General features: G+C 45.2%; 1 protein-coding gene across 3 annotated transcripts; it reads left to right on the forward strand.

Moving 5' to 3' along the window:
• The first annotated feature begins 1950 nt into the window (after positions 1 to 1950).
• On the forward strand, positions 1951 to 22250 carry peli1b (pellino E3 ubiquitin protein ligase 1b). 3 transcript variants are annotated; one of them, XM_084708870.1, is made up of 9 exons: positions 1951 to 3260; positions 3421 to 3548; positions 12194 to 12259; positions 12408 to 12499; positions 14639 to 14768; positions 15235 to 15336; positions 15511 to 15708; positions 15860 to 16048; positions 20040 to 22250. In XM_084708870.1, the coding sequence occupies exons 4-9, from the start codon at positions 12417 to 12419 to the stop codon at positions 20616 to 20618; spliced, it is 1281 nt and encodes a 426-aa protein (XP_084564996.1). In that variant the 5' UTR covers positions 1951 to 3260; positions 3421 to 3548; positions 12194 to 12259; positions 12408 to 12416; the 3' UTR covers positions 20619 to 22250. The 3 variants fall into 3 exon arrangements, with proteins under 3 accessions (XP_084564996.1, XP_084564995.1, XP_084564997.1); XM_084708869.1 differs by having other exon boundaries at positions 1951 to 3548; XM_084708871.1 differs by having other exon boundaries at positions 1951 to 3548; positions 12197 to 12259.
• Positions 22251 to 22858: the final 608 nt, after the last annotated feature.

Consider the following 22858-nt stretch of genomic DNA (forward strand, 5'->3'; position numbering starts at 1 on the left):
GAAGTAGGCTACACAGAGCAGCGCGCAGATAAACCAGTGTCTGAGATCTACGCAGCCTCCATTTATATTCCTGGGCCAGAACACCGGTGGGCTAGCCTGACGTTGTCATACTCATAATTCTAGTCAGAATATGAGTCTGAAAACCCTCCGTTGGGCTGTGACTACGGGGCGTGTTTCAACCAAACTCGTAAAACAAATGCCTCTTCGCTCAATTGGATAGACCTACAACCAATCATAGCAACGTAATATGTTGTTTGTTGAAAACGAATTCAACCCAAGGGCTCTCGTGACGTTGTTGATTACGTTACTGTTGGTCATCTGTCCATCATTGTAAAAAGCCCGCCCTGGCAATTTCATTGGTCAGTCCCGATTCTGGTTTTCTGTAGTTGTCCCCAATACGAGACTCTCCACAGATAAGAGAATGTCTAATATAGAGAGAACTGCCACTATCACTCGGGAAACTTCCGGGTTCTGAACTGGTTGAAGTTCCATGTGAGGGCGCTAACGAGCGAGTGCAGAATGAATAGAGGTCTATGGAGCGGTACCCCTCAAAATCCACCTTTCTCAGGATATAATTTTTTGTCTAGTAATTTGAATTCTGAATTTGAAAGGGGAAGCAAAAATAATACACACTTCTGGCTGTTAGATTGTTTTAAAGTCGCCTTTCTGTTCTAAAAAGCTTTTGAAAATGTCATTGACGTCATACATTGTACGACCAGAGCTAATGCTTTATGGCAAGCTCTGGTCACGTACTTTTTCTCTCTCAGGGCATCAACAACACAGCTGACAGGTTAGGCTCTCCCTGTCAATACACATTAGGGATGGGAAGATTCACCGATTCGCATCGGTGCATCGGCATAAAGGTTCACGATGCGATGGCCCGGATCAAAAAAGTGTGCACCGGATACAATGTGGGATGAAATCGCGATGCATCGTTTCTAACATCTTTGCATCGGTATAATCCGATGTAGTTATATAGAATGATGTGTATGCGAACACCTTTAGTATTTAGAAATTTGACTAATGATTTGTGACCAATAATTTTATAATTAGTTAGTTTCTTAAGCACGCTCTTATCTCCACTGCTGTCAATGGCCGATTATCGTGAAGTCTCTCGGCAAAGTTTCGCGCGAGTTGGAGGCGTGTTCGGGCGAGTGTTATCATGGCGGAGGAAGAGTTACACGTTACTACAAATTGCAATAAATCCAAGGTTTGGCAACACTTCAGATTTTACAAGAAAGCTGGGCAATTTGACAAGACCCATGCAATTGGCAAGATATGTTGTGCTGCTATAAAGTACACAGGCAGCACGGCTAATTTAGGTTGTCACCTGAAGAGGCTACATGGTATTTGTGTGGAGACGTCTGCCTCCCCCTCGGATTCAGCTGGCTACTGTCAGTGGCTAGCTCCATCGGTACCCTAAGCAAGAATAGGAAGCTATTTTCCGACAAAACAAATCCCTGTTGTGTACGACAAAGTAAGATGAGAGAGAGCTGAGTCATTGAGAAAATGTTTAGGGAAAAAGTAGGACGTATGAGTTCAATTTAGTGTGTTATATTATGACAGTGTTTACAGCAGCTTGTGACTGCCTGTAATAGTTTACCCTTTTTTACATTCAGAGAACACATACAACAGGAAAGAAGGACTGGTTTAAGGCAAGGTCCAGGCCTGATGTTATTTGATCTATTGTCAGAGACTTTTAATATGTGAAATAAAACTTTCACTTGTTTAGTTAATTGATGATTTGCAGTCTGACAAAGAAATAAATCATAGCTTAAATGTAAGTCAATATGTACCATATTAAATTGCATGGCATCATATTCCCTTTGCATCGCATCTCATTAAATCGCATCTGTCGAATCTCACTGCATCGCAAAAGGGGTGAATCGTATCGTATCGCATTAGTAGTTGCTTGTATGTATCTTTAATGTATCGGATCGTTGGCAGTGCATCGAGATGTGTATCGCATCATCCTCAGTGATGGAGATGCACAGCCCTAATACACATGCTAGAAAGAGTTTTGGCTTGCTAATGTTCTTGCTAATGTTGTTAATGCTCTGACATTCTGATTCCGCTTCGTATGCCATCAAGCGGGAGCTCTGGTCGTATCAGTCCTTCAGTAACCAATCAGCATTCATTAGCAGAATGCTAGCGTGTTATGGGCAACAACGACTCACCCTGTAAGAAATCAAAAGGACATAAGTATTCATTCATTCAACTTTCGACCTATAATCCATGTTGAACATGCAAAAACTACAATCAAATTGGAGATTATTCAACGACAATCAGGCGAAAGAGACAAATTTAGCCGTTTAGTTCCATAGACTCCCAATCAACATGCACTCGCTCGCGATCACCCCCAGTGGAACTCTGGTGGAACTGCAGCCAAATTCGGTACAATGGGACTTAATAGTGGCAAGGCTCTCCTTAAATAGGCTCTGCCCTTCAGACCCAAATTCCCGAACAAATTTTTGTGGGCGGGGAGAAGTTGGGTTGGCGGCCAGGCTACCGGTGGGCTCATAGATATATATAAACATATATATATATATCTATGGGTGGGCTGGTCTGTAGGTACATGTTGGGGCGTGACAAAGTGCAAAAAAAGGTGGGGCCCCGTTGGGACGTCACAGCAGGGGATTAAAAACAAACTATCGTTTCACAGCAGCAGTTACAAATTGTGAGATTTGCATAGGAAAGAGGCGTCAGTGGACTTTGAGGTTCACTGTATGTCTATTTTACACACCAAACTTTCCTTTTTCAACAATGACAAGGTAAAATCGGTTTTGCAATCAATCGCCCATCAACAACATTTTAAGATTAAATAATTTGGCTATGGCCCTCCTGGAATTTTCCATTCACTTGAATTGTGTAAAGAGGTCTATTTACGTATCAATTAGAAGTCACACATACATGCACTATAGCCTACATTTCTACTTCTTCTACACACACACAGACATTAGGAATAAATAACTGAATTAGGAGAGAGAGAGAAAAGGAGAGAGAAAAGGAGAGGGAAAGAGAGAAAGAAAGAAAGCAAGAGAAAAATAGATTTTACAGCAGTCCAAATAATCGTATAAATAATTCAGGATTTCAGTGGTTGTCAGACTACGACATGGTCGTTTGTTATTAGACTACGATATCCACAATCCCTTTCGATTCACACGCGACAAGTTTCTTTTTTTTTGCAGCTGGCGTACGCTACTACAACCCAGAAGGACGTCCCATTTCTGTTTATAATATCGAGATGCCTTCAACAAAAGGTTCAGCATTCTCAATGTAGAGCGTTGGTCTATATACAGCAGCGTTTGTGTGTTAAATGTAACAATAGCCCAAAAGCTAAAACAAACGTGACGTGTGCTTACATATTGTGTCTCCTTTTGTTTCAAACGTTGACAAATTGGCTTTTTTTTTGCAAGCTAGCGTCAGCTAGCCACACCAAGTTGGGAATCAAGCAAGCAAGCAGCTGGTTGTGGATTGTTGTCACTCGCTCACAGCGGTGTAGCTCGTGGTTACAGAGAAGAAAGGGAGGACTTCATCATCGACTTGATGTAAGTAGCATTGTCATAAACCAACCAGTTAGTGATCAATAGCTACAGTTAACATATCTTACAGGTTATTTTACTGGCAATGATAGTGTTATTGATCTGGGCAGACACCGCAATTAGTACTGACCAGGCTCTGGTACTGGCTAGCTATTAATTGCCTTCTGGCCAGTGAAACTGTATTTCCTTTGTGGAGGTTCAGCTTGCCTGGAAATTATACTGAAGCAGCTGTGTGCCTTTCTTGTGTAGATTGTCTGTCATCCGCCGGTAAAAGCTGACAGCTAAGCATTAGTCAGTCAGTTTTAGGATAGTTTATCTTCATTTGTTGACTAAGTATTTTTCAATCTTCCCACACATACATTGAGTGATTTAGCACCAATGTGCCTCATTGAAATCTGTCAGTAAATCATCACAAACAAATTGTGCAGATCAGTTTACACGTGCATCCGTTTTAACCCACCCAGACTTGATGTCAGAGGAGAGGGGTGTGGGTATCCAAATGGAACATTACCTGATAAGGAATCAAGCAAATGCATCAACTCTCTCCATTAGACCAAGCTTGATTGCCCGCAAATCCCCCCCCTCCCCCTTTTCCTTTACCAAATTATATTTCCAGCCCCGTCTGTACAAGACTTGTAAAAATGTGAAGATAGATCTGTCATGCAGGCTTGGTAAATGATCACACTGTAACGTCCTCAATAGATTTGAAAGGCCTTGTTGAAACTATGAATTGTTTAAGTTAGGCACATTTCCTCCATGGCTTTGTATTTGTCTCCAGTCACAGCAGTTACTGATACTACTGTCACCTCATGGAGGTAATTAGTTGAGTTAGGATTCATTGATTGTGATCAAGCAATGGTTTGATCACCTTGATTCTTTCAAGACAAGCAAAGTAGTGAGAAGGGAACACTAAGAATGAATAGCAGAATTAGACATTTAGTAGTTAAAAGTGTTTGAAGTTTAAGAGGATTCAGTTATTACTTTGGATATATTGTGTGTGTGTGTGTGTGTGTGCGTGCGTGTGTGAGAGAGTGATTTCTCCAGTTTGTTGTCTCCATTTCAGTTGGGAAACCTGAGCTTAAATCCCAGGGCTGGCCGTATCAGGCAGGAGTGGAGATATCTAATGTCTTAATGGAGAAGCAGAACATGGAGGCTTAATTGTAGTAACCCTGGAGCGATCCCTGTTGCTGCATGAGGAAATGTCAACAATCAACTTTGCTGAAAGACAACCTAAGCATGAGCTACTGTAGACTGACTTTGAGTGTGAACATAAGCCCTGCAGTCTGAAATGAGAACACATCCTGACAAACTTGAGATGTGAGGATGTTTTTTCTGTAAAGTCCTGAACTGGGTACAGTTTGCATGTGTGCTTTGGGTGTGAAGCCAGTAGCTGCTGAGCAGCTTTGCGCTGTTGTGTTGGAAGCTTGGCCCACTCCAGCAAGGCTTACTAGGTCTGAGTTTGTAGGGGGAGATTAGGTTTGTCATGGAAAGTGGGTCAGACAGTGGGCACGTTTTTACTGCCTATTTCTGTTGGGTTGGAACGGGGGGAAAGCCATAAAAGCACCAGACATTTTCCACAGTGTTCAGGTGGACAGGACTGATTCAGCGGACTCTCTTACAACCATTGTCCCTCTCCTCTTTTGGAGACTTCAGTATATCTCCCACTGTTCCTATATCACCCTCAACTCTCTCTCTCTCTCTCTCTCTCTCTCTCTCTCTCTCTCTCTCTCTCTCTCTCTCTCTCTCTCTCTCTCTCTCTTTCTCTCTTTCTCTCTTTCTCTCTCTCTTTCTCTCTCATGTTCATTGCTCACACACTAAGCCATGTCATGTGACCAGTCTTCCTGCCAGCAGTGAGCCTTTTTAGAAACCATCACCTTGGATTGTTGCCCCTCGCACGACTATACAATGTAAACCCCACTGATACAAAACACGTCTTGTGAAGCTAAGGTAGCAGTGACAACCCTACACCACGTAGATAGCTACATGGAATGGGAGGCCAGTACACTCTACCTAGTTTGGTAAGGTTTTAGAATTGCAGTCGATTTAAATGCTTTATCCTCTGAAACAGCTGTAGGATTAGTACTGTAGGCCTTCTTGTTGCCTACAAGTGTGTTATATTTATTATAGCTAAAGTGATAGCTCACTATTCTGGTCTGGAATTTATAGATGTAGGCCTAGCTTAATCACAAAATAAAACTTGGTGTTACAATAAGGCAATACAAAATGGCCGGAAGGCAGTACTGATAAATACCTTGGTGCATTGTGTGTGTGTGTGTGTTAAAATCTATTTTCTGTGTTGTTTTTGTCGAGCACCAGATAACCCCTATTCATCTGGTTCACACACTTGCAACACAAGCAAACAAACAAACACTCATGTCAGACCTGCCGTCATCAGGTTGGTCATCCGTGACCTTTCCCAATCTGATATGCTTCCTGCACAAGTGTGCCCACTCCTACACAAACACACCGGCATACACTTTACACAATAAAAGTCACTAAGACACACGCTTTGACATAGCCTTCCTACTAACTACCCCTCACACACAGCATATTCATTCCCGCAAGCCTCCCTCACTGTTAATCACTTTCCTGGTGTCCTTCATACTTTTGCACGTTTACATGTTCCCATTCACGGATACCGTTTCCTCGGCTGTTGGTTAGCCAAATGGTTGATTGGTTTCTGGGAAGGTCACATGTTGTTGTATGTTCTCGGCAGGCAGGAAGTGGTACTCGAGACGTGTGTGTGTGTGTGTGTGTGCGCGCCCAAGTGTGTTTGCTGTGCATGGACTGACGAGGCTGTTTGTTGTCTCAGTGTACTGGTTTGAGTCCATCCCACTGAATCATTAATGAGGCTGAAACTTGAACGCCAACCCTTCCTTACTCTGCTTCCCTCCATCTGTTACCCGTCCTCCTAGTACTGTTTACGAGAAACCAGTTGCAGTGCGTTTACTGGAAATATTTGATTCCTCACATGCAGAAATGCTTGTTTTGTTCTTTTCATTCAATGGTTATTATTTGGGCTGTCAGTACATCTTTCGCCGCAGCTCTCCGACGCACATACACACGGGAAGTCGTAAGCACTTCAACACTTTTTGAGAGTTGGGTCTTTGTAGACCCCCTTCCTTCTGAGTTAGTTTGATGCCATACAACATTCCTTAGTGAAGTTAATTGAGCTCCAACCTATCCTCACATGTAAGCAGGCCCACATGCAGTGTCCCTCTCACAGGTCAGCTTCACCCTTTCCATCTTCTCTCTCGCTCTTTGTCTTTCTATCCCTTTTTACACCAAAGCTACACACAACACGTAACCATAGGTCTTTGAGGTTAAACGTCGTATAGAAGCCTGAAAACAAATTGTGCCAATATCTTGTTGGTCAGGTGCTTAGTTATGCCTGAGAAGCAGTCCCTGTCCCTGCTGCAGAGCGAGCTTTGTGCCCTTTGGAATGGCATATGTTTTTTTTGATGAGCTAGTCTAATACTGCCTGGCACAAAGGGCAGCAGTTTGTATGAGGGTGTCTTTCCAACTCAACCCCCCCCCCCCCCTCCCCCCTCCCCCTCAGCAAATGCTTTTGAGGTGGCACTAACTAATTTTTTCCAGTTCAATAGTCAACTTTGTTAGGAGAAACAAGCTTAAGTTGTCCATACCTACAACAATTGTCAGACATCGGTATGCCCTTGATGTTCAGTCATTTCGTCAAGTATTCTATAGTAGGTTGTATAAGGTTAGAAGCAATTAATTGTGTGACCAGGGTAACGGCCTCTTACAAAATGTATGACGAACATCAGACAAGACCCAGGTATTGTACTTCAACTGAGCACATCTACTCTCAAGGCACAACCCTCCCCACACTCAGACTCCTACCCATTCACACAGGCGTACAGACACAGTTCTTACCCTCTCACAGACATGCCGTGTACACCACATGCGCACAGCCAGCAAACGCTCATCCTGTCTGGAAAAACAATTTCCCTTCCCGTTTCCCAAATGACCAAGACATGACCTCCCTGCTCACTCTACTTCTTTGTGTGGGCTGCTTACTGCACATCCCTGTTCATCTCTGTTCATCTATTAAACATGCTACACAGGAGTAGAGGTAGAAAGGGGGAAAGAGAGGCTGTATCATATCTTTGGTGTCAGCCTCCTTTTCTCCTTTTCCAAAGATCACCAATCCCCCTCCTCTGATCCCTGCATGCAACTCAAGAACTGGACCTCAGGGAGTTGGTAACAACCCTGCGTGCGCATGTGTACGTGGTATAGGCACTTAGCTTTTTTTCAGCACACTAACAATGTTGTTTTTAGACAAGTGATGCTGATAGGCATGAGGTTTTTGGTTAGAAACTTGCACCTCCAAATAAACCTTAACATAGAAGACTTTACATGATGCCCTGCAAAATGTTGCTATTAAGAGGTTATTTCAGGGAATTTGACCAAAGCCTTTAGTTTCCATTGTTTCCCTTTCCTTCTGGCTGAAGAACAGTTGAACTGTGGTCTCCGTATTAGCTGCCTGACTGACTGACTTGCTGACTGGCTGAAAGGATGTCTGAGTGGCTGACTGTCCCATGAAGTAGGCTAACTGGTGGTTGTCCCAGGAAGTAGGGCTGTCTGATTTGAAGCCACTGATGTGGTACTTTGTCCCCCACTGAACTCCCCTTCTGGTCTGGGACTGGTTTTGGTCAGGAGATGGCTGCCACACCCATCCTTCATCTGGCAGGAAGCCTGATTTTTTTTATTTGCTTCGATTAAAATACTTACTACTCCCCCCCCCCCCCCCCCAGTGTTCATTATTGAGACCTTAATTACGGGCCACATGCCTCCATGAAGATGTCTGTGTTGACATTTGGGGCAAAGTCCTGGAGTGGAATTGATTAACATGAGCTTTCAGTGGTTGTTTTGTAAGAACTCTTCATGTATAGCATAGATTAAGAGGTTTCAGATGGGTAGGATATGACATAATGTTGTGACTTTTTGTGGCTTCAGCTTTTGAATCATGGGATTGCTAACTCGAGAGGAACACGCTTAAATCCACCAATGTTGTTCCACCTTACAAGGAAACAGCTCTTAAAAATCATTTTGAGATTCAGTTCATCTTGTTCAGTGATATTGGGTGCCCTCTAGATTGTGGCTAGTTTCAATGATAGAGTAGCATCTCTCATAGTAGGCCTATAATTTGTCTTTACATTACATTTACATTTAGTAATTTAGCAGACACTCTTATCCCAGCAGATAATATTCCCCCCGAGGCTCGTAAGCTGAAGGGCCTTGCCCAAGGACACAGTCATTTTGCACGGCAGGGAATCGAACCAGCAGCCTTCGAATTAATAGCCTGATTACCTAACCGCTTAGCCATCTGACCCGGATGTTGTGAAGGCAGTTTTGCCCTCCAACCGTTTTACCAGGGTCATGGATAGAGATAGGGATTGGATAAGCAGATGGCTTCAAAGTGGTTTTGTAATAACGGCTGGTTTGAACAGTCAGTTCTGCTGACTGTTCATTTTTACCAATCTGACCACATTGTTTTAGTTCTGTGAGAAACGTGTGGGGATTTTTGTTTTTACATTCTGCATACTCCCAAGGAAAGAAAAGGTTTGGCATCTTGAAACTAGCCTACGCCACGTCATGACGGAATCAGCGACATTTAATAAGCCTGATAAGAGATGGATTGATAGAGGACGTCTAGGATTCATGAGGCACTCTGATGAAACAGTTATACTTGTTACACGTATTATTACACTTATTCATATTTTATTATACATTTGTCACTTAGGCGTATGTGATGTATTTTGCACTTATGCTCTTGCCTGTTTTTGTCCTGACATTATATGTTTGTTGTTATGTATCATCAGACTAGTACTTTATATCTGTGATATCAACCTGTTTCTGATTCTGTAGTCAATACAAATGCTTCCCTCCAAATGTCAACCTTCTAAAATGTCATCACAGTTGTCATACTTTAGGCCCAATATCATTGATATTAAAAAGTCCAACCGGTTTAGGCTACAGTTTTTTGTGTCAAATCCCACCCCAAAAAACATTATAATTGTAGACTGGCCTAGCCTATGTCTAGTGTGAAATGAAAACATGAAAACATCCCGTAAACTCCCAAACTAAACGTCCTTGTATTCTCACCTGTTTGTTCACCCCCCCCCCCCCTTTTTTTTGTCCTTAATCCAATGACAAAATGACAAAATGAAACAATTTGTGCCTCATCCTTCTTTCTTTTACTAGGTGCCCATTATTTATTGATCTAATGCCCCACTTTACCATGGGGAGCTATCAGTGTCTGAGTGTGCTTCCCCAGTCCACTGTAGTCAGGCACCCAGAGAGAAGAGGTCACCTCTCAGTGACGGCTCCTCTATCAGCACAGGTTTCTCTTTTCAGCCGTCTCAAGTCTTTAGACTCCAACCTCTTTTTCAGGCTTCCTTATGGTATCCTCGTTCAGTTAGAAAAGAGAGAAAAAATTACTCATGAAAGGAAGGAATTTCCTTTAATTCTTTAGGAGGTAGGCTAGCCGAAAAACTGGATGATCAAAATTGGTGTGGTTGAAATAGCTCAACGTATTACTTTGACAGAATCAGCTTACTCATCTCTGTTAAACCTCAATCTTGTTCAACCTCTCTTTGGTTCTCCAGTTTTTGGATTCCTGTTTTACCTGATAACTAAGATGACAATTTGAGTCCGCTGTCAGATGAGTCATTGCAGATGTAAAAAACCCTAACCCTAACTCCATCTACACTTTGAGCCAATGGTTTCAGCATTAATTCAGCATAATATCACCAAGATTTCTAAGCTTGTTGCTCAGATCGGTCTGAATCATAGTTCCCTTGGCTGTTTTGTTGGTATGAAAATTGCAAATTGATCTTTCCATGGCTGCTTTGGATTCCAGTGACGGCAGATACGATGTGCACAGTTTCTGACAATCCATTAAGGTATGTTCTTCTGGATCAGAATGATCGTCTTGGATGGTTCTGTAGAAGTGGTTACACATTAAGTACACAAGGCAAAGACTAATGTACAATGAACACCATTACGTGTCGGCCTTGTATCTTGCAGGATAAGGGTTCAGCTCTAGCCAAATGGTTCTTGGCCCACCTACATGACATCTCCAATCCTCCCTTTCCTCTGAAACATGTACTTGTGGAAGATTCAGCTGTGAAGTGGGCATGTAAAAAGGGTACGTGGTGTGTGTTCTGTTGGCACCAGTAGAAGTGGCAGGTGTTGTGCTGCATTGCAGTAAAGTTTTATGACTGGTCTTGTATGTGTGAAGTTCCAGTACTTGTTATCAGGGCTGTGTCCAATATAGCCGTGCGATCATGTGTATGTGTGCGTTCACCCGGTCAAACCTCTGAGCAACGGGCAGGGTACAGTGTACTGTGTTTGTTCTTGAGTGTGTATCGGTAGCTAAGCAGCAGTTGGCAGACAGCCACAACAGCTCTGACAAACCCGGTCCACTATGGGAGCAGGGCGTTGCATGCTTGTGCACTCAAACACACACACACACACACACAATTCGACTTGATTTTACGTTTGAGATGCTTTTGGTGTGCGTACATGAGTGGGCGGTTGTGTGTGCATGCTTGTACATGTGTGTGTGTGTGTGAACAGGGCTCGGATCCAGGGACCCACATTTTGAAACCCTTCAGTATGGGAGCAGGTGCAAACGTGCCGTGGAGGTCTCAGACCCAGTTCTCTGCAGTGTAATAGGACAGACTTCCCAACACAGATGTTTGGGACTCATCCACACCACATGCTTCGTTCCTGTTTATGAACGTGCACAGTTGAGACAGCCACACAGGAACGCCAACGATATCAGAGACTTAATATGGCTATCGACACACATTCCAGTGTAGGGTACGTCTGTTAGAGTAAAGCTAGCTTAATAGTAGCTTCAAACCGGACGATGTTTACATTGGCCTAAATGGTTTTAGTCTCTTCAGTTTGTGACTTTGCACTGTACACCGTGTACAGGGGTACGTTTGTACTTCCTGTGTGACATGACTCCCGAGTGGTGATTTCCTGCATGGCACTGTGCCCCTGTCTTGGAGGTGTTATTATAGGTGTTAAGTCAACCAGGGTGATTTCACATTGTGTGTTCCAGGGGCTGAAACATCCACCAATACCAGGCAGTTTCCTGGACGTTTCCTTCATTGTGAAGTGTGTGTGTGTGTGTACGTGTTTGTGTGTATTTTAGAACACCCAATTGAGCTTATTGAACAACCATTTCATCCTTTCTTCGTGTGCCATGTTACGCATCAGGATCAACCAACTGTCTGAGATCCTGGAAAGGAGAGGGAGACCTCAGCTCTCTGTCATCCTCAGTTTCTCACACTCATTCTTGTCTCCCTCCCTCTCTGACTTTCAAAAAGGACTGCACAAAGGAGTGTGTGTGAGTCAACTTGTGACCTAGGTGTTGGCTGTACCTTGGAATTGGGCCATGTGGTTGCACTTTGTTTGTGTAGCATGTTGCTAAGGCAGCTAGCAGAGTTCAACGCAAGTCTCCCGTCTAGGTTAGATGAGTAGGTTGTCGTTGCGGGATCCAGTTTTCACCTAGATGTAGTCTGATGCATCACTCGCAATGACCTTATGTAGCTTCTTTCACTTTCTAAATGCCTAATGTACATCTCTGTCCCTCTCTCTCTCCCTGTCATTCTCAGTAGGACTGGTCCAGGGCAGCTGGTGACGCGGACAGGACGGATGAGCGATGAGGAGGCGGAGCTGAGGTTCAGTTGACCCTCCCCTTCTTCCTCCTCCCCCTCCCCCCCCCCCCCCCTCCTCCAAGTAACTTTACCTGGGGAAATACCTCTTCCTCTCCTCCCTCCCCCACCCCTCCTCCCGATCCCTAACCCTCGCCCGCCTCACCCCCGCCAGCCGTGCCCAATGTTCTCTCCAGAGCAGGAAAACATCTCCACCACCGCCTCCACCAAAGTGCCAGTCAAGTACGGGGAGCTCATCGTGCTGGGGTAAGGATTCCAGACACACACTTGTAGAGTGAGAGTGTGTCCAGCATGTTCCAGGGCCGGGATGGTTTGTCCATCAGGAGGGGGGGCTCAGTTCAGGCAGTTCTCGCACACTCTGCTGGTTAATATTTGAGGAACTTTGTGTCAAAGTCATAGAGGTGTGTTTCCGGATTCTGCCACCACCATTTGTGACCATTGTCTCTTGGCACATCTCTCCTCTCTCTCTGTTCTCGGATGGAATGAGAAGGATTTGTTTTGCTTACGGACTCCCGCTCCCAAGCAAAACCCCCTGTATCTCAGCCCGCACTCGGCGTGAGCTGACAAGCCTCAGACACGCGCTCTTGTTTTCACACAATTGTTGTTTTCCACCGCAAAGTCGTTCCCCCCCCCCCCCCCCCCCCGCCGTTTGTTAGTTTTTATCACACACACGAAACATGTTCTCCCAACTCCCAACCCAGCAGCTGTGAAAGACTTCCTTCATGTGCTTCTCACTCTCTCTCCCAGATATTCCCTAGAGGGCCACCATACCCCTTCCACTCTCATTTCCAGCCTTGGTCATGGAAAAATGCAGACGTAGAAAAGACTCTGGAACCCACCCGCCACCACCACGTTGGTTTTTCCCCCCAGTCTGCAGCTGACTCACGGTTGTTCTGTGTCCTGTCTGAGTGCAGTCTGGGAGATGACACAGGACACTTTTTGACTCTCGAAAACAAAAACACAGCGAGAATGGCATCAGCACTGCCCCATGTGACAAGGACACCCCCCTAGTTTTCCCATCTGTGTCTTTTTCACTGTTGCGTTTTCCGAGTCATTGGGATGACCCGACCTTGAAATATGGTTGAAAACAAAGACACTGTGGTTTGTGAGAGAGACACGCACAAAGTTGTGTATACTGTTTAAGCTCAACACATACAGTTTGACCTCAGAGTTAACTGTCATTTTGGTACTCGTATGTTTATAGCATAGCGATGCTAATGGGCTAATCCAGGGGAATGCTGGAGTCTCTGGAGACCGCTTGTTTACAGACTCAGGGACAGTACCAAGGCAGTCTACGGCAATTCCTGGCATGCCTGCTTCACTGTGACGTCAATGGACACATACTTCCAACCAGCTGGGTTCTGAATCCATCAGACCCTATAGGGATGAGTACTGAACAGTGAACCAGTTACACTGCTGCAAGCTGAATAGCAGTGTCCCCCATAAACTGTACTATGGTTACCTTCTCACCATAGCAACACCACTCAACTTGACTATGGTTACCTCCTCACCATAGCAACTCCTCTAAACTTGACTATGGTTACCTCCTCACCATAGCAACTCCACTAAACTTTACTATGGTTACCTCCTCACCATAGCAACTCCACTAAACTTTACTATGGTTACCTCCTCACCATAGTAACCCCACTAAACTTAACTATGGTTATGTTCTCACCATAGTAACCCCACTAAACTTTACTCTGATTACCCTCCCACAATGGCAACCTTGCCATAGTCCCTCTCACCTTCACACCGTAATACCTGAGTATTATAACGCCACCATATCGCCACTACACACCTCATTTTTACATGTACTAAATTAATCTAAGGCAACCGCTTGACTGGATTCACTCTAATTTGATTTCATCAAGGGTACAGTCCATGTGTGTATGCTTGTGCATGTGTCTTTTCATATGTGACTAATATATGCCACAATGGAACAGCAGGTACTTACTGTTAAGTAGTTGTGTGTGAACGTGTACAGTAGGCCTCACTTGTACCTAAACGTACCTAAAAGGGTGTTTGGACCTTGGTGGGTGCCAGTGTAAGAACAAAAAAATGGCAGCTATAATCTTTTCAGATGGAGGTTGGACTCTTTCTGTGTGTTTACATAGGCACACAAACATACATGCCTGTAGATGAACTTAGAAAGCCCCCGTTGTGCTGTACGTAGAGAAGGCCTGTGTTTATCCTCTCATCCCCTCTACACGAATAAGAGCTAGATTAGGTTAGGTTTGCTCATACAGATTTATGGCTTATGTTTAGGAGACTGTTATTCATGGATAGTATATGTTTGTGTTTGTGCCTTGCTCTCAGCAAATAAAAACCCATTGTTTTTCACCCTGTCCTCTCTCTCTCTCTCTCTCTCTCTCTCTATCTGTTTAGGTACAATGGCTCTCTGCCCAACGGGGACCGGGGCAGACGTAAAAGCCGCTTTAGCCTGTGTAAGCGGCCCAAGGCGAATGGGGTCAAGCCCAGCACGGTGCACAGCGGCTGCACGCCACAGGCAGCTAAGGTAACACACAAACACAGCAGGGACACACTCACACTGCAGCCCATTGTTGGAGCTTGTGTTGTGACTTGCTTGCTTTGTTGTAAGGAAGTTATGTATATGGGAAGGTGCAAAGCACTCGAGACACACACACACACACACACAGCCTAAAATAGGTGAGCTATCTCGCTCAACACTTCAACGGTCTTAAATATCTAAACAGAGCTTTTATAGTCGATTACTGCGGGAACACACTGGTTTATAGAAGAATCGAGTGCAAATGGTTCAATTAAACGCAACAGAACAAATTCCTGTTAAGTACTTTGAAGCACACGTCTGTTTCCATTCCTGTGTGATATTAGAACTCTCTGTTCTCCTAGATTGCAGACTCAGTGGCAGGCTAGTGCTCTGGGTTCATGAAGTTGAACTGAGGATGTATACTGACGTTCACACCAACATTCTCTCTTGTCGTCGTCCCCTCTCCACTCAGGCCATCAGCAACAAGGACCAGCACAGCATCTCCTACACTCTGTCTCGAGCACAGACGGTGGTGGTGGAATACACGCACGACAGCAGTACCGACATGTTCCAGGTACGGCCTCCACCCACACCCTCCCCTGGCCCTAGGACTCTAAACTCGGGCCGAGGGCAGGAGTGCTGACCCAGCCATACTGAAGCAGCAGTTCCCCCTGTGCTGTACTCTGCTCCACTCTGGTATCGTGACCCCATGTCCTCCTCCCCACCCCTCCCCCCACACTTGCCTCAGATTGGCCGCTCCACAGAGGGCCCCATCGACTACGTGGTGACGGACACGGTCGCTGGCAGCCAGAGCAATGCCGACACCCAGTCCGTCCAGAGCACCATCTCCCGCTTCGCCTGCCGCATCATGTGCCAGCGCACGCCGCCCTACGCCGCCCGCATCTACGCGGCGGGCTTTGACTCTTCCAAGAACATCTTCCTGGGGGTGAGGAACCGTGTGTGTGTGTGTGTGTGCTTGTGCGAAACAGTAGGGGGGTAAGTGTGTGGGGGATGTGGCTGGTAGAATTCCATTTGTCATTCTCCCTCCTCATTATCTGTCTGTCTGTCTGTCTGTCTGTCTCCTACCCCCCTCCCAGGAGAAGGCAGCTAAGTGGAAAACGACGGACGGGCAGATGGATGGCCTGACCACCAATGGCGTTTTGGTGATGCACCCGCGCCACGGCTTCACCCAGGACTCCAAGCCTGGCGTTTGGCGGGAGATCTCCGTGTGCGGCAACGTGTTCACGCTCCGAGAGACGCGCTCTGCACAGCAGCGCGGCAAAATGGTGAGCTGGAAGTAGACACGTGGAACACACTCGGCAATACAGGATGTTACAGGAGCGCACATCCACGAGGACACACGCCCGCTGTGCTTTGACACACCCACACACACACAGAGAAGGGACTGTGTTCAGCCAGCCAGCAGCCACCTGGGGTCAGAGTGATGCCATCTCCATGGTGACAGGTCCGTGTCTGGCTGTGGGTAACAGGATCTGGTAAGAGGATCCTTGCAGTGACGTAAATCTCATCCCACCAAATGAAGAAGGAATAAACAGGGAGTGAAAGAGTGAGTGAAGTCTATAGAGAAGCAGATAAACTTCCTTTTACTGGCAGAGTTGAGGCACCATGTGAATTTATCCCTTGTGCTGCCTTAGGCTCACAATGACCCGAAGGTTGACAACGACCCATAGTCGGGTTGCCACAACTTTACCCAGTACAAAAACAAATAAAAAGCATTTCCTTTTAACCTTTTGCACTGTGGGGGGTCTGAGACAGCCCGACGGTTAAAAGGAAATGCTTCTCTCTGTTTTTGTATGAGGTAAAGTTCTCGCAACACGACGGTGGGTCACAATGACTGAAGGGTCACAATGGCCCGAAGATAATACAAGGGTTAAGCTCACAACCAGTGCAAACAAGCACACAAATGAGCATCCTGTTGAGAGGAGATCCTGAGCAAACATCGGACAAATGCTGGTCAAACTCTTATGTATCCTGCTGGCACTGTAGGAAGTACAAGCTCCACAAGGTCCTGGCATTTGAAATGGGCACAGGTTTCGACACATGACTATTAATCAGTTAGTGCAGACATAACCTTCTCTTGTCTATGTTGGCTTTTATTTGGGGGGGGGGGGGGGTACAGGAAACTCGAGGGGGAGAAATGGAGGGGGGTAGGGAATAATTGAGAGGGAGAGGAAAAGAGAGAGAGGGACTAGAGAAGAGAGCATGAGTGAATAGGAGAAGACTGGCAGAAAGAGTGTGGGGGGAGTAGGTAGGAAGGAGGGGAGGAAGCAATAACATGCATCCTCGCTGCGTGTGAGCAATTTCAAATGGCAAAGTCCTCTTTTTTATCTAGGATTCCAGCCTCTCCTCCAGTCTCACCAATTAAGACTGCTCTTATCTGCACTTGACCCTTTTTAATATGGAAGGGTTAACCATGTGGATGCTTATTCCACAGCCGGTTATCAGTTTAGATACCCATCAGGACTAATACCCATCAGGACTAATAAAGAGACAGTTATAGCAGCATTAGGGTGAGGTTTGTCGGTAAGCACACTCCCCTTGATCCACCGTCAGCAGCAGAGGCGCCGTTAGACATAAACTCCACTGGGGCACAGGCCCCTATTCATATCCCTTTTTTTTCTTGCACTACTAGGCTATAGAAACTCCCCTTGCTTAACCCAGTATACAACAGTTCAGGGACGCAAGTTTGATATCGGCTTTGGCTGGGACTTCAATAGTTAATGCGAGTGCGTATATTTTTTTCACATTCATTTGAGCACAAATACTGTTTTTTTTTTTTGCTTCATGTAATATTGTTTTTACGTTTTAGTCAAAATAAGATGATCGGTAAGCCTATCATTTAGAAATAGTTTTGTAATGTTTTCTTGGCCTACCTCAATTCTTACTTGTTCGACACCTGGACTTCTGTGTCCGTGCTGCAGTGGCTATTCGGCAAGCTCAGAAGAACGCGCTGACATGGAATTCTGCGTGCATCGGTTTGTGTTTTCGGTTACATTTTTTACGTTGATTTTTTTCCGGGATTATCAATCTAAATGAATGCACTGACTAATAAAGTACATTGTTAAAACTCAAACTTTAGATTTATACTGGGGCACAGCAGATTTATAATGGGGCACGTGCCCCAGTAAAAAGGGTCTAACGACACCCCAGACATGGTGAACTGACATGCACAATTCACCAACTGACGTCCGTGCTCTTATGACCTGTGGAAGAACGCCAATGTTTGCTTGGTGAAGCTAGTAGTCACTAGGCCGAATGTGAAGGGTAATAGAAAGCATATTGTTAGATTTTTGAGAATGATGATTATCCTTATTATTATTTCAATCGGGAGAGACCTGGCATGAGTGAAGTGATATTTATTGTACGAAAGAGGATTTGTGATGATGGGTGAGTGTTTGGAGCCCATGGGGAAATCAAAGATCAATGGGCATCAGCCGAGCAGCCGAAGAGTAACCCCCCCACAGAGTCCAGATGCTGGTGGCGGTGGCCGACAGCCCTGCCAGACCAGCTGAGGAAGCAGGAACAAAGCCACCGGGCGGCGAGGGGGAGGTGGAGGGCCGCGCCCATTGGTAGCATGGACAAACTGAGCAAGGAGAGGCCCGGGGGGCCTCGCTAAATGGTAGAAGTCAACGGCTAATCGAACACTGAAACGTCAATGACAGCCCAGCATTGGGGCAGAGAGGGAAAGGAGAGAGAGAGCGTGCGTAGCGGGGGAATTGTGTGTTGAGACATAGTGAGTTCGGTCTTGCCCGACTCAACTGGCGCTAACCTTTATTTGACATGTGCAGTATCACGGGGATAACACAACAAGCTGGTGTGCAGTGGCTACATTGAACCTGGTTCAGACTTGTGTCTCTAGGATTGAAGGGAGGATTGACTGGGAGACGATTGGAAGAGGGAAAACGGCCGTGGTCAGCAACTGTGTGCGTGCTTGTGTTTTATATGTAGCAGTGTCCTACAGCTGACCCTTCACGCACGAGCCATGCAGCATAGAGGCTTTACACGAATCCCCCCCCCACACACACATTTAGTCATTTAGCAGACGCTCTTATCCAGAGCGACTCACAGTAAGTACAGGGACATTCTCCCATAGGCAAGTAGGCCTTGCCCAAGGACACAACATCATTTGGCACGGCCGGGAATCGAACCAACAACCTTCTGATTAATAATCCTGGTCCTATTTTGAGTGGAAGCCAGTGTAATTAAAGAGAGTCTCACTGTACGTTGACACACACACGTTGCGACTTGCCATACTTGAGAAATAGGAGGGGGGGGGGGATATTCCCTCCAGGAGAGAGAACGACAACATGTCTAAAGTCCAGCTGTGCTTTAATGAAAATCCCCGTGTGTGGTTAATGATTTGCTTTTGTGGGAACTTGAATTAAGAGTACATTTTGTCCTTTGGTGTGCGTTGATGTTTGTGTTGTCTTTTTATACTTGCATGGGAAGATTCCTGCTGTGAATGCATGTGTGCGTGTGTCTCTTTGTTAGAAGCACCAACTCAGTGTAGCAGACAGGCAACATATTGTATGATGTTGGAAGCATTTCAGTCTAAAACACAGGCTGGAACTGTTTGTCCTTAACAGCAGTGACCTCAGCTCCTTAACAATGAGTAATGCCCATGCAGGACTCCAAGTAGCCTCTCTCACCCCTACCATGTACATTTGGTATCCACCTCTCTCCCTTCCGAGCCTCTCCTTATCAATCAATCTTTTACCTTACTCATTTTCCTTCTCCCTACGTCCCTCTCTTACCACCCCCCTGCTCTTAACTCATTCTTTTTATCTATCTCTGTCATCAGAGCTGACATCTGCCATAGCTGGAGGGAAACCAGAGTAAATAACCAGAGTTTCCTTGTGTGTCTGGCCTCCCTCTCTCTCTCTCTCTCTCTCTCTCTCTCTCTGATGTCATATGGTTTCCAGCCGTGTTCACAGAACATTCAGTACATCCTGCTGCCTGTCTAAGTATGTTTTATATATATATAAATAAAGACATGGAACCTAGCCTTTGTACTAGCCTGCCACCCAGAGGGCTGTGTTGAGTAATACACATCACCAAAGCTACTACAATAATGGTTTGGTAACATGAATACATCCATTGACCACTCCCCTCACTACCCAAAACTTTGCTTTATGACTTTGTACCAAGCTTTCTCTGTAACTGTATTTTGTGTTTGAAATGACGTTATATGAAATAAAACCAAAGTGGTCTATCTCCCAACCCCTCAATCCATCTATCTCCCCTTGCTCCAAACAGGTGGAAAGCGAGAGCCAAGAACTGGTCGACGGCTCGCTTGTCGACCTGTGTGGCGCCACCCTCCTGTGGCGCACGGCGGAGGGCCTGTCGCGCACGCCCACCCTCAAGCACCTGGAGGCCCTGCGGCAGGAGATCAACGCGGCGCGGCCGCAGTGCCCCGTGGGCTTCAACACCCTCGCCTTCCCTTCCATGCGGCGGAAGGACACGCCCGACGAGAAGCAGCCCTGGGTCTACCTCCAGTGTGGCCACGTGCACGGCTACCACAACTGGGGCAACCACCGGGAAGAGAGGGAGGGCCGCGAAGGACGCCACCGGGAGTGCCCCATGTGCCGAGCCAAGGGGCCGTACGTACCGCTGTGGCTGGGCTGCGAGGCCGGCTTTTACCTGGACGCCGCCCCTCCCACCCACGCCTTCAGCCCCTGCGGTCACGTGTGCTCGGAGAAGACGGCCGGCTTCTGGAGCCAGATCCCGCTGCCTCACGGCACGCACACCTTTCACGCCGCCTGCCCCTTCTGCGCCCAGCAGCTGTCTGGTGAGCAAGGCTACGTGAGACTTATCTTCCAAGGACCCCTCGATTAGCAGACTGAAGCCGGTGGCTGTGCTGGGGGGGGGGGGGGGAGATAGATCCCTGAGATAGATTTTCGGTTGTTTTTCTCAGTTGAACTTTTGAAGCGGTTTGGTTCTTTTGACTGTGAGATATCCGGGACTTTTCTGTCGCTTGTTTTTAAGTGACCTTTATATTGGTTTTTGGTAAGATAACAATAGAAAACGGCAAAGATTACTATATTTTCATGTGAAATGAGACAAAAAACAAACACACAAAGACACTGATTGGTGAATTATTTGTTTTGTTTGGCAAAAAACTGGAAACAGTATTTATCTATAGTCCTACTAAACAGTAGGTCGACATCCAGTTTTATTTACGTTAATTGTTGCAATATTCATAAGTATCTACAAGATCTAACTTAAATCAAGGAACATTTTATTTATACCCCATGAACATAAACACACTCCAACAAACTACATTTGTTTTATCCTTTTATTCCTCTCAATAAATATACCCAACTTCTCTTTAACTCAACATTTTTTTTTTATTCAGTAAAATGATGTTAATCAGATATAAAGTTATACGTGTGCTATGAGGATTTAAATTCAGTTTTATTTTGTCACCCCTCTGAGGTGAACAATTTCCTGTCCTGCTGTGTACTGTCTTCTGCTTGTCATGTGTGTGTCTGTGTAATCTGTTTTGTGGCTATTTATACTTTACTCACAAGATGTTACCATGACCTATCAAAGCAATAGATTTTGACATTTTCTTCCTCAAGTATTATGGGAAATTTAGCTTTATACTACAAGTCTTCAAAACCCTTCAGCCATCTGACACCTCACTCTCTAAAGCAAAGGTCGGGCCTAGACTATTGATGTGATTTTCAGAGGTGTTGTGTTATTGGTTAGCAACACACACACCTTTTTAAAGTGTTTTTACAACCTTTAACGTGTTCTTCTCATGAATGTCTTTCTCAAATTCAGTGTTTATGTTGAGATTTACAACTATGAATCAATACTGTAGGTATTTACAGTACTATTGTATCTTTATATTTTGAGTGAAGGTGTGTGTGTGTGTGGAAAGGGGGTGACATGGTATGTGTACGTTATGAATGGATATTGTAGTCCATTTTAATTGTGTTTTTAGGGTGTTCTCCATCGAGCTAGAATTTCAGTTCTTATTCTGAGTTTACCACTGCTCTTCAGAATATGACACAGAATCTCATCTCAGGGAGAAACCACTGCCTGGTTACCTGTGTCTCACACACACACACACACCTATATATCTGACCTGTGTACACCCAAACACACACTGTCTTTGCAAAGAACTTCTGAGGATACCTCATAGGTTAATGACCGTTCCACTAATTGTTTCATTTAACTGTGTCTGAAATGCCCCACTGTCAAATGTATTGAAACAAATGTATTGAAATCGCTGCGTTTCTCTTTGTGGGGAAAAAGTGTGCAAGTAAGGGCTCTATTCTTCTGACTGTGTACTGTTAATTTAAAGCTGTCTGCATGGTTGCTTTCTGCCAAGACATGGTGTGAGTCTTGTCTCTGCTCCAATCTGCCGTCTCCTGACACTGAGGCAAAAGCTGAGGTTCCAAATTGACTGTTTTTGTACCAACTTTAAACAATAAAGTTCAAAATAATGACACATTTTAATCTGCTGCATGGAGATACTATACTTTGAAACATTTGTATTGTTTGTATTGTGTTTACCCAGGTACATTTATCATTTCACTGTAGAAAATAGGGGATGTGAGGGAAGACCACTCACAACTGGCCCACTGAAACCACAGGACATGACTGGTTTCTGTGAGTTTACAGTACTGCAGCACAAACACAGCTAATAAAAGATGTAAATAAAAAATGTTTAGAGACCACCCCTGTCCACAACAGAAGAACCTAACCTTGCTCACAAATACAGACTGCTTGGGTCAAAAACAGTCTTTCGTTTAACGGATCACTACCTCTGCTTCACCTTGTGACTGCAGTGTAATTGGCTTTGCCGCGGGGAGATTCTGAAAGACCTTGAGTGGTCAGGGTGAAAAGACCTTTCTGCAGCTGTAGTGCTGTGCTGTCTACCACAACACTATTCTAGCAGTATGTACTGATGTGGAGGCAATTGCCTGTATTTCACACAATGCTCTTCCACACAGTACTTGCTGTTTCAAACTTAAAATTGTAAATCTCATGTCACACATGATAATGAAAACTTGCCTTGTGTACACAATTTTCCACTTACTGTTGTGGTACAAAGATATTAATTG

Source organism: Hypomesus nipponensis, chromosome 11, assembly GCF_054491055.1.
Source record: "Hypomesus nipponensis isolate SF chromosome 11, ASM5449105v1, whole genome shotgun sequence".
In the NCBI taxonomy this organism is placed as follows: Eukaryota; Metazoa; Chordata; class Actinopteri; order Osmeriformes; family Osmeridae; genus Hypomesus; species Hypomesus nipponensis.

Coding starts and splice junctions, on each gene's coding strand:
- peli1b (XM_084708869.1), top strand. CDS start 12,417: ATGTTCTCTCCAGAGCAGGAAAACATCTCCACCACCGCCTCCACCAAA. Junction 12,500..14,638: donor GGGGAGCTCATCGTGCTGGG/GTAAGGATTCCA, acceptor CTATCTGTTTAG/GTACAATGGCTCTCTGCCCA. Junction 14,769..15,234: donor GCACGCCACAGGCAGCTAAG/GTAACACACAAA, acceptor CTCTCCACTCAG/GCCATCAGCAACAAGGACCA.